This window comes from Medicago sativa, chromosome 7 (assembly GCF_051527215.1).
Source record: "Medicago sativa cultivar Bolivia chromosome 7, Bolivia_mono, whole genome shotgun sequence".
In the NCBI taxonomy this organism is placed as follows: domain Eukaryota; kingdom Viridiplantae; phylum Streptophyta; class Magnoliopsida; order Fabales; family Fabaceae; genus Medicago; species Medicago sativa.
In genome coordinates, this window is record NC_140755.1 from 104245963 (window position 1) to 104258012 (window position 12050).

General features: G+C 34.8%; 1 protein-coding gene and 1 long non-coding RNA gene across 2 annotated transcripts; both read right to left on the reverse strand.

The window, feature by feature from the left end:
• Positions 1-2978: 2978 nt before the first annotated feature.
• LOC146911691 (Eukaryotic aspartyl protease family protein) lies at positions 2979-5041 on the reverse strand. The gene has a single exon (XM_085726520.1). It carries the CDS (start codon positions 4709-4711, stop codon positions 3278-3280), a length of 1434 nt encoding a protein of 477 aa, XP_085582646.1. The 5' UTR covers positions 4712-5041; the 3' UTR covers positions 2979-3277.
• Positions 5042-5357: 316 nt separating this feature from the next.
• Positions 5358-7914, reverse strand: LOC146911692 (uncharacterized). Its single transcript, XR_015019013.1, has 2 exons — positions 7608-7914; positions 5358-6559 (listed from the first exon to the last, which is right to left on the reverse strand). It is a non-coding gene; the product is annotated as an uncharacterized LOC146911692 (long non-coding RNA).
• Positions 7915-12050: the final 4136 nt, after the last annotated feature.

Consider the following 12050-nt stretch of genomic DNA (forward strand, 5'->3'; position numbering starts at 1 on the left):
ATTGTTTCTTTTATTTATTTTTTCCTTTGAATTTATTGATCTTATATTGTGACATTTTATTTTTTCTATTGTTAATCCTTTTAACAAGTTTTATTAAAAAAAAATTAGTAAGTGACATTTTAACATATTTCATTTCTCAGTTTACTACTTTTTTTTTTTGTAAATTTAAATTCTAAAATCTAAAAACCATAGAATTTGTGAATTTTTTGCACTAACATTTGTATCCATTGAAACTCAAGAACTCAAAATAATGAGTAATTTATCTCTAATGTAAAGTATCATGAGTAAACATCTGAATATTCTTTCTATCTCGTTATGAAACAAAAGTTATAGACAATGAATATAACATAAAGAAAAACAATGAAAGAGAAAAATAACTTAAAAAGCCAAGTCTACGGTGTACAAAGGACTAATATCTTGCAACATGCACAATGGAATTTTTTAAAATTGGGATAATAATTTCATTATTATATTAAATGAAATACGATGAGGTATAATGATCCAACGGTGAAACATAAGCTTAATTATGGTGCAATACTAATTTGTTTGTGCATATTAGACAAAGTCCAACTTAAACGTTAAAAGTTCAAAGAAGATAAAAGAAACTTAAAACACTAATTAGAAATAAAGGTTTAATTTAAAGGATCACAAACGTAATTTTGTTTTATTTATGATTTTTTATTTGGACAATATTTGTGATTTTTTTTTAAGGATTTATGATTATTTTTAAATAACTACTGTTCTTCTTTTTAATATAAAGTATTGCTCTTTCTTAATTTTTGAAAAAGACTGATATTTTTGTACTCAAATATTGTAGTTGGATAAGTTAATCGTTTAAATTTATAAAATGATAAATTAATCTCCAAATCCAAAAAGGGAAAAGCTATTTATAACAAAGTTTCTTCATGATCACATAGCGATATGTATTGTAGTCTTTTCTAATTTTTATTCACCCACCCATGCACTGCACCAACCATCCATGTATTGTGTCATAGAAAGATCCAACGGTGAGAATGCATTCGTTAGGAATTCGTGAAATTGCTTTTGCTGTAAATAGCAAAGCTCATCCAAAAAATGTCAATCAATTTTATTTCTCAATTAATTTGGTTAAAAAAAATGAGTTAACGGCTCTTTATCATGTGGAGGTGTCTAACGACCATAATGGCAATTTTATCAAAAAAAAAAAGTATGGTTCTTCCTTGCTCGTGATATTGGTTATAGAAATGCGATCTTTGAAACCGACTCGCATGTTCTTTTCAGTATGGCCAAGACGGGCTATAGCAATTTTACCCCTCTTCTCCTTCTTTTCAAGGAAATTATGGCCGTTTCGAATCAAAAGGATTGGAATTGGACTAGCTTTTTATGTTACTCTACTCCTACCATTTTTTGAAGGTTTTATTATTTTGTTGGTTCTTGAAATATATCTTCAAAATATCAAAGAGTCAATTTCAACCATGACTCAAGAGAGCATCTATTGAGAAAGACCTAAGTCTCGCATCGGATAGATAGAAATCTAGATAAAAAGAATTTGTATAGGAAAGACACTCTACACCTTGCAAACCAGTTTTGTAAGGATGAGTTAAACTCAACTTCAACAGCATCATCTCTAAGGAGCTTATCAAGACACAGTTTCGAAGCAAAACATATTTAGACGGAGGATCATAGCATGCCAAATCAATTTAGACCAGGTTTTATTATTTTGTTTGTTCTTGAAATATTTTAAATTTTATAAATATATATACCAACCGAAAAAAGATTAAACTCCGTCACACCAATATATCAACATAAAACATCAAAATTTATCAGCCATGATGCGCAATAATGTTGTTGTTGTGTAACCAAATAGGATAGATTGGACCCATTCTCTTGAGACAATGATGAAATACACTTCAATAGTTTATTCATTATTATCAGAATGTAATTAATTATTTATATACACTTTATGATATACTACACTTTATGATTCGGGCTTAATTACAAAGCACTAATTCATAACCCACTTATTAGTTAATTAGTTCGTGCATGTTTGGATGGGTGACTACAAATTACATTTTGATTGAAATCACAATAAAAAACCATTTTAACACGAAAGCTTCAATTCTCAACTTCTTAAGAACTTAAGGCATTGAAAGACGTGAACCAAATCATTTAAGCATCCAGTTGTTGGCTTCGATTCTGGCAGAAGCACACGACCAAATTTATACATCAAAAAGTTGTGTGCATATGTGCTTTTGTTTCATTAAACGACACTCCAAACAGACACTTAATTACATTAGAAAAAGGAGTTGCCTTGGGTTAGTGCCTTAGTGGTTGCTCCACTTATAATTTTTCTCACAGCTAGAATCCAATAGTTTAGAAAAGAGACGATTGCTTTCACCTTTACCAAGTTATCACATACTAACTATGCGACGTATTTCTCTCCCTTTGTCTGTACTTGTCAATTTTTTATGTGTGGGGGGGTTAGTGCTCACATCTTTTGACTTGCTGTCTCTAGCATGTGCAATTTGGCCACTTTGTAAATATGGCACTAAACCATGTGCTTTGCCTCCTTAAAACAAATTCAATTATATGAATCATAAGCAATGGGGACAGGAGTAAGAGATACTGCACCGCGTTTTGGTGGAAAAATGACTTGCAAGAATTTTAGAGCACTACACCCTCTAGAAGCAACTCTCTTTGTTTAAACTCGATCACCTTTAACTCTTTAATGGACAATATAATTTAGCACTATCCCACAAACTTAAATCATCTTTTTATTTAATCCAAGAGTTTTGCAGCATGAGATGGCAAGAAAGATGACATCTTACAGGTTACAAGGACACAAAGCAAGATCTTAAGGAAATAAAGTTCAACAATATTTTTATTGTATAGATCAATTACTATTATTGTATAGATCAATACATATTAGATCAATTACTAATAGTATTTTCAACACAAAATATTAAAGTATAAGTACCGTCACAGTACGAAGTTGGAAGTAGCAAAACAGATCGTGTAGACCTGATGGTAGTTGTGGTATTTAATTGGGAAATAAATAAAAATCACACCAACATGCAAAGACTTTGATCGGTGGAATGGAAACTAAAAAAAACATTCTCATTTTGTTAAATCCTTTAGTTCCTCCATGAGATCTAAAAAAGATCTCATTTTCCTTCTCTAATCTATACTAATAACTTTAAAAACACAAGAATAAAAAAGACATAATAATAATTGATAGTAATAATGATCAGAAAACAGAGGAAAGGGAAAGAGTTGATCCCAATTCTCATGACTAATCTCATTCACACCCTTTCGGTGCAAACCCGACCCGCGAGCTCGCAAGATCATAACTGACCCGAAACCCTTGCTGCTGAATATTACCAATGATGGACAAACCACTCATCGTTCCGGCGAAAGCAAAGCAGAAACTCCCACTGTTGTCCACCGGAATCAAGTAATTCTGTGCCGGAAGGGACACATCAGCACCTTGAAAATGAAGCACTAATGTCGGCACCTTCACTTCCGTCAGACCAGATAAATCAAAGCAAGTATCGAACAACGAAAACTCCGGCGCCTTCTTCAGATGCGTAGCACCAAGCCTAAATGCATCTCTCAGTGCAATGTAAGCAGGTCGAGTCAATCGGGTTACTGAAGTTCCTGAATCAATGATAACTCCGCCGTTTCCGGCGGTGTCGAGTTTGAAGAGCGAGGCGGAGACGCCACGAACTGGAGCACCACCGACACTGATCCCGAGAAGTCCAACGTAATAGAAAGTATCGAGTTTAGGATTTTTGAGAAGTGGAGTGAACCGGGCGGTTCGAGAAACAGCCGAGTCACCAAAAACAACGGAAGACGGTTTTGATGTAGCAGACCGGTCCACAAGACAATAAGAGAATTTCTGATTGAACCGGCGACCGGTTTGGACCGGAAAAGATAATCTACCACGACCAAGACCTAATAAACCAGCAGCACCAACGAAAAGACCTTCGTTATCATGTCCACACCCTAAAGCCACACGCGCCACGCGCGTCTTTCGGAACGTGAGTGTTTCAGTGGAGAAATCACCGAAAGTGAAAGACCCATCGCCGTAAGAAACTTGATACTGACAAACCTTGCTCTTGGTGTTGCAACCAGCAGTGTCGAGTCGCCGGCAAAGAGGAGCACCGCATGGGATTCCGGCGTAGGAACGTGACTTTGTTGGGTCAAAAACCGGATCTGCTTGCGAATAACATTTCCGGCATGGCGCACATTGTAGCCACACCACGTCACTTCCGGTGTCGAGAACCATGAAAACATACCTAGCTGGAGTTCCAACGCCGATGCGAGTGAAATATTCGCCGCTGCCTTGAGAAAGTCCGGAGACTATGGAGCTGCTGAAGCCAGTAGCGGATCTATGGGGACGAGTTTTGTTGAGAGCTGTTGCGAAGGATTTGACTCTGGCAGCATCTCTTTGGAGTCTGAGATGGAAGAGTTGTTGTGGGGTTTTGTCGGAGGAGAGAGTGTCTATGTGGTGTAGCTGAAGGGAGAGTGATTCTTCTTTTGGGTCTTCGGATTCGGGTATGGATAAAGATTCTTCTGATTCTGGCCATGAAAGTGTTGTAGAAGGGTTGGGAAGAGAGCGAATAGAAAGAGTTTGAGTATGTGTGTTAGTGGTGGTTGTTAATGAGAGTGTGAAGGAGAAGGAGATGGCTAATAACAGGAAGAGAAGGGTTTTGTTATTGTTCCCTTCCATTGTTGGAGAGAAAGAAGTGTGATAGTGAAGAAATGAGATGGTGGGGAGTGAATAAATAAATAATGCAATTAGGGGTGCGTGAAGGAAGGCGGTTCTGAGTTGATGACAGTGTGGGCCGTGTGGGGTGCATCACTCAGTGCACTGATTCTGGTCTAACAATATTACTACAAATGTTACACTACCCGTGTAAAAAGTAAATTATTCTTGTTGTTAGTATTATAGTTGGTGTTGTTGGGGTTCGGTTGGATAGCAAATGCTATCCAACGTTACACTACTAATTCCCTTTCTTATTCTAGACTAGATAGACAGTTGAGTTTAATTTCTGCCAATAAATTGTTACTACTACTAACAGGTAACTAGACGTATACCCGTGCGGATAAAGTTAAAAATGTATCTTGAATCAATGTAAAATTGGCAATGTGGTGATTGTTTGATTCTGCTAACATATTTGGTTGACTACGCCACGATATTTATAACGTAACTTACTGTCGAAGAACCGTAAATAAATATAATATCTCGATAACCTCCAACGGCAATTAATAATCGTAACCATGTGCATGTGACAAATAAAGCATAAGAACTCAGAAGCACAATTTAATTCCATATAGTTGCAATACCATTATAAATCGGTTTGGAAGTAATAGAATTGATATGAAAGCAAGGTGAATTAGCATTCAAGATAATTGACATCAGTTCAATCTGCAATTTTGTACTCACGAAATTACAAAGGCTGAATCATCAAAATAATGCCGCAATAGTGCTTTCCATATAAAATTGCAACACCTAGTAAGTTCATCAAAATAGATAAAAGCAACTTAAAGCTTGCCACCAAAAAGACAAAATCTTGGACAATTGTGAAGACGAAACGGCTGACGACATACGTAAAAAACATGGAAAAGATAGCAAAAACTTGAACAGGAGGGATAGTGTTGCAAATTGGAATGGCAATTGGCATTGCAAATGGAAAAACCAGCATTAAGTTATCACCAAAAAGTTCCTTCCAAAGCTAGGAAAAAGATGAAATCAAGTTTTACCTGCAATACATGCAAATAACAGTGTTTATGGTGTGTACAGGAAGATAACTAAATAATCATTTAGATGCTTTATTATAATATTGCAGTATTTACCTTTAACGCAACAGCAACATGTGACATTAAAATGCATTCTATTGCCTTCAATGTTATAAGTACAATCTCATATTGGTCAGCCAAGAAATAGCAGCCTCTATATTGTCATTCACAGCAATAATGTCCTGGACAAACACACAAACATCTTAATATATCAGCTGCAACTGCGAGAAAAATTATAGAACAATATTATTTTCTATTAATTATTAGTTCAACAGCTACCTGTTTATGTGAAAAATTATCGTAAGACACGATGCATCCTTACAAATTGCGGAATACTTCTTTATAAACCACATTTGATGTAGTGGTCATACAATTGCCATCTTCATCCAACAATAATATCTTCAATCCGTTTCTTGATGTAACTCTGGACACCGCAACATATAGTTGACCGTGGGAAAAAACCGGTTGAGGAAGATATATTCCAACTTGTTTCAACGATTGACCTTGACTTTTGTTGATTGTCATTGCAAATGAAACCGAAATAGGAGGTATATTAACCGTGGGAAAGTCTAAATGTTCCTAAATATCTTTCGATATACAACATTTCAGGAAATGTGCCTCAAATTTACATAGAACTGAATGCATAAAATTAACAAACTTAGGTGACATACCATATGCATTGTCAGGTATATCGAGATTTGAGCTACATCAATATCAGTTCTAAATTCTAAGCAATGCAAATCTGCCCCCCAGCCACAACCAATCTTGAAATGCGAATCTGAATCACAAAGAAATTGATTGTTCAATCCCAATTGTGTTCACAATCATTCAACTTGGGACTAACCAAAGGAACTAAAGATATAATTGAAATAAAATATTCAGCAAAAGTAAAAGGAAAACAAAATAAAAAGAGGAAAGAACTAAAGAATAAACGGGCAATGCTCTATTAAGCTTGCCTAATTAGCATACATAAACCCCAAACCTCTTGGCAAATTTAGTGAGGAAAAAAACTGATCAAAATTGGACAGTAAATTCAAGTTATACAATAGTAGTTTCTCATCCAAATCTTCACATTTCAAACTTCAAATTTAAAACGATCTCTTAGGATAGAAAGATGCATGCTGGTATAAGACACTAATCAGTAACCAAATGAACATGTTATTGAGAGCACATAATAAATTAAATATAGGTTCTAAAAGTGGCTTAAAATGAATCATACAAATGGAGAGTTCCAGCCTATTGGTTGGCAATATCGTTACAAAAGCAAAGTAGCACCAAGCACTATCAATCTCAAAATGATCTCACACATTCTCAAGCACTATGTCAATTTCAAGAACATCACACTCATGCTCAAGCACCAAGATAATCCTATATAGTTGTTATCATCACTAAATATAGTGTTGAAAACAATAACAATAAAAATTCAAAACATATAAAATAGGGCTCAATTCACGGGGTACAATACATTTTTTTTATAGAGGAAAGAATAAGCAAAGACTTCTTAATAAAAAAGACAAAGATTTCACTTTGCAATTTATTTGATTGATTGTAAGAATTTCAAGCTCTGTTCTTCTACAAATATCTTCTTATGTAATTTATATATAATCTCAATACTGTCATGAAAATTTGTATGAAACCAACATCGGTGATTGTGGTCTTCTTTTTGGTTCAATTGAAGAAGCCATAAGACTGTGGTCTTAGTAAACGATATTCATTGACTAATTATTCAAGTTTAGTGTAGTTTCATTTCCCATTCTTGCTTACTATAGAAGTATGTATCAGAAAAGTGAAGTGCATCAGAAGAAGGTACAGTGTAAACAACTCACAATGCATTGTCGCAAATTCAGTAACAGCAAGAACTAATGAAGTCAAATACACACTTGCAGTACGCACCACAGGAATATCAAACAGAGATTTATTGTTTGGGAGGAGAGATTCCTAATTATTCATTACTCCTAAGCACCCTGTCCAATTAGACGGCACCAGGAACGAAGGGCTGAGTTTAACACCGTATCGAGCGGCTATTACCCTTGTGGCTATCTGAACAATGAAAATAATACAGCCATAAAACAATTTAAACCTGACATCTATACATTAAAGCACAAATCATCCATACATTAAAGCACAAATCAATTTCATGGTTCAACGCATTCCACAAATATACAGTGAGTGAGAAGCACTCCTTTCTATGAACATCTATACATTAAAGCATAAATCATCCATATGAAGGCACCATGATACAGAAAACTACAATAAAAAACGTAGCAAATTAAACACTTTCATCTAACCATATGTTTAACTACATGAACCTTCAATGCTAGAGTAGGTTAAGGTAGAAGGCATGAATTCAAATAACTACATAAGGCAAGTGAATGGCAGAAAAACACACAAAGGTTAAAACCAAATAGCCATGTATGTAAAATAGCCATGATACCTCACATTGTTGAATCTTCCAAGATTAGTATATTATATTATAGTTTTGCAATGACATTGTCAAATGAAATGCATGTGAGGGTAAGAAAAATTCTAGTTAACCTTGATCAAATTGTACAACACAATGCAAAGTAACTTATCTCCATTGATCAATCATAAATTCAAGTAAAAAATAGAAGAAATGAAAATACCTAATGCATGACCTAACAGAAACAAACGATTTAGTTGCTATATGTCAATTTCACAGCAAATCATACATGCTTAGCGATGTAGTTTGAATGATAGAAGATTGCAAGTAGTGCAAATTCAGAGTCACTTATTCTATTTTAGCCAAAAATTAAAACTTGTCACTATGATATTGGACTATGATATAAGTAGTGAAAATTCCAAATGTTTTTTTTAAAAAAAAAAAACATTGCTTGAAAAACCATGTTATAGGCCAAAGTTCATATAAGCAAACAATCAAACAGCTTGGGGCTGCAAAGGTAAAAAGAAACAAAAAATTGATTTGAGAGAGTATGTTGTCTATTATGCAAAACTCATACATATGACACAATAAGCAACACATAGTAGTGTTATGAATTCAAAAACATTCCAGCAACCTGATTCTTACACCAGGAACCAAAAAGATAATGAAGAAGTAAAGTACCTTCAACCAAAAAGGATGAAAACAAAAACATTCCAGTTTCAATGCTTACACCTCATACATTCATAAAGTTGCATATCCGCTGCACTAATCTTTACATTTTAATTGCTAAAGCTACTTTGCCACTAAACCTTCACATGAAAAAAAGAAAAATTACTTCTATTTGCAAAATCCCAGTACAGAAACTCCTAAATTGACAAACAAACCAAACCCCTGTTTTATCTTGGTTTTCGGGTGTCAAACATTGATTACGTTTGAACCTTTTTAACCGGTGATATCTCATTTTTTCTTGGGAAGGGAAAAAATAAGCAAAACCCTTGAGAATCGAGGTCCGGGAGTTGTTTTCGCTACGGGAAGGTGTTAGGCACCCATAACGACTATAGTATCCCATAGGAACCGTCTTTACTTTCTACACGCGCTTTATTTTTAAATGCTATTTGAAAATTGATATTTACACCTAAGATTTACTAAGTCAAGAATTGGAGGGAGAAGAAAGTGTTTGAATTTTTATTTTATTTGAATTGAAGGAATTTGGATTCCTTGCCTACGTACCCTTTTAAGGGATCAAATCCACCGTAGTTCTCTTCCAAAAAAATGTTTTTGTTTTTGTGGGTTGATTTTAAGTTTGAAAATTGAAATTTTTAAGAATGAGAGAGAGAGGCCTCAAGGGCATAAGATTGTGAAATTGTGAGGTTGAATTAGTGATTTTGAAAAAAAGAGTCAATTATGATTAAGATTCATTGAAATTTTGATTAAGAAAATAAAAGAGAAAATCAATGGGGTTTTGGACCCCAAGGTTTATTAAGAAAATCACTTGAGTGATGTTGTTCATGTTTTTCGGAAAAGAGAGTTTTTTCTAAGTTTCAAAGTTCATAGACATACATCTAAAGCATTCAATCCTAAACATACATCTAAACATGCATACCCTAGCCATACATCTAAAATATTTATGTGATGTGTGTGCATGTGTCGGTGCTTGTGTTGGTGTACATCATTAGAGTCCATTGTCCTTTACATCATTGGCCTAGATACATTCTATGGTCTTGCAAGAAATTAAAAAGCATAAGAAAAACATTACAAAATTCCTAAATCTTTACATTTTAACTCTTGGTAAAATTTAAAGTGCAAGAAATAAGATGAAGGAGGAGAGGAAGTATGGAATGCTTATGAATGAATGAAACATGAAGTAGAGTGGTTAGTGAAAATAAGGCATAAAATGATAGAAAGATAGGCAAGGAAATACTAAACAAAGAATAGTACAAATGACAAGAATAAAGTGTCAAAATGTAGTAAAAATTCATCATAACCTCTCAATAAGTACATGACCTATAATTCTCCTATCATAAGCAATTTTCAAAGACTTCATTGTGCCATGAGTGTGAGAATTATAGGGCATATTCAAGTCAAGGATCATGACATATTTTTAGGTACACTTAGCACTTTATTTTCACATACACACATTTACATGACTTGTAAAACAAGAAACTAATTACACATACTCACATGCAGCAAGAAACACATACAAACAGTAGCTAAAACTTCACAAAATCATATGGTATAGGTCACAAACATTTATCAAGAAATTGGAACTAGAATCAAGCAAATTTTCACAAATTTTTTAATACAAAACACCACAAAATAACAAGAAATTCCTCACATTATTATTTCCAAGTTTTAATATGCAAAAATCATCACAAAAATACCACAAAACTATCAAGGAATGTGTATGAAAATTGTTAGAATTTTTAAAGAATTTTTAGACACAAAAACATATAAGACTTCACAAATTTTGATAAACATAGTAAACATTTAACTAAAAAAAATACCACATATATTTTTTAATCAAGATTTATCACAAAAATATCAGGAAAATGATCAAGAACACATAGGAAATTTTTTAGGATTTTTTACAAGAATTTTAAGCAAGACAGGGGTGTAAACAACAAGAAATAACAAGAATACACAGGAGAGGGGGGGTACGCATAGCAAAACGTCACACATGGCAGGTTTGGGCTGAAAGGAAGAGATGGATCAGGCTGAATCCATGGGTTATGGGTCAGGCCATGGGCTGAACCGGTTCATTGGCCTATATAAGGCCTTGAACCGGTTTTGGTTCACTTTTAATCTCTATTTCTCTCTCTAACTTCGCCTCTCTCTCTCTAAAGGCTCCTGAGCTCTGCAACTTGCAGGCCGAAGAAGACGACCGGAGTTCTCTCCGACGCGGTGGCTGGCGTTAGCGCCGCCACGCCGGAGTTGAAACTTCGTTGTTTCTTGAAATTTTTTACATCATTAGATCGTCTTCTTCGTCCTAAGTTCAAAAATGATGTTCGTTTTCCTCAAAACCTAATAGATCGGTGTAGATCTACATCTAAACTTTTGTGATTACGACGTTTTCTTGAATCTGTTCAAATCTAAACAGTTACTCTTCAATCTACACCGTTCTATTGTTCTAATTATGATATGCAACTGAATACTGGAAACGAAGGAGGAATACGAATTTACCTGCGCTTAACTGGAGATTTGACGGAGATTCTTCGGAAAACTTCGTAATCTTCCTCGTTTCCTCTGGTAAGTGTTGCAATGTTGCTGGAAAATGAACCGGTGAATTTCTCCTTCTCCTTCTCTGGCCTAATCCCTTTCCTTCGATTCCTCTTCTTCTCTTTCTCACTGTGATCGTACGATCTGTGCTTGAATTGCAGTGATTGGTATTCGATGATGATGATTCAGTTGAATCTCTGAGAATCCACACTCAAATTCGTCGCAATTGAACATTTCTCATTGATTCTGGAAATTAGGGTTTATACGTGATTTTGTGAATTTCTTGTTTTCTTGTGAAATTGGACCAATCTTGATGATTGTGATGGTTCTGTGGTGTTGAATTTGGCGTGAATTGAATGGATTTGAACGGTTTTGTGATGGATTGTGTTTCTGGAAATTCAGTTAGGGTTTGTGTTCTTCATACTGTTCTTGAGAATTCTGGAATTTTCTGAGCTTTGATCCTTGAGATCAGAGAGAGAAATTTGAGAAGTGTTTTTGTGATGTGACCTTGAATGATTCGTGGTGATGACACTGTGCAGTAAATGCACTATTTATAGCATGCCATGTGTGATCCTGAACCAATGAGGAAATGCCACCTGGATTTGGACTGAGACTGGCTCGGCCTTGCTGGGTTGTGACTTGAGGGCCATTC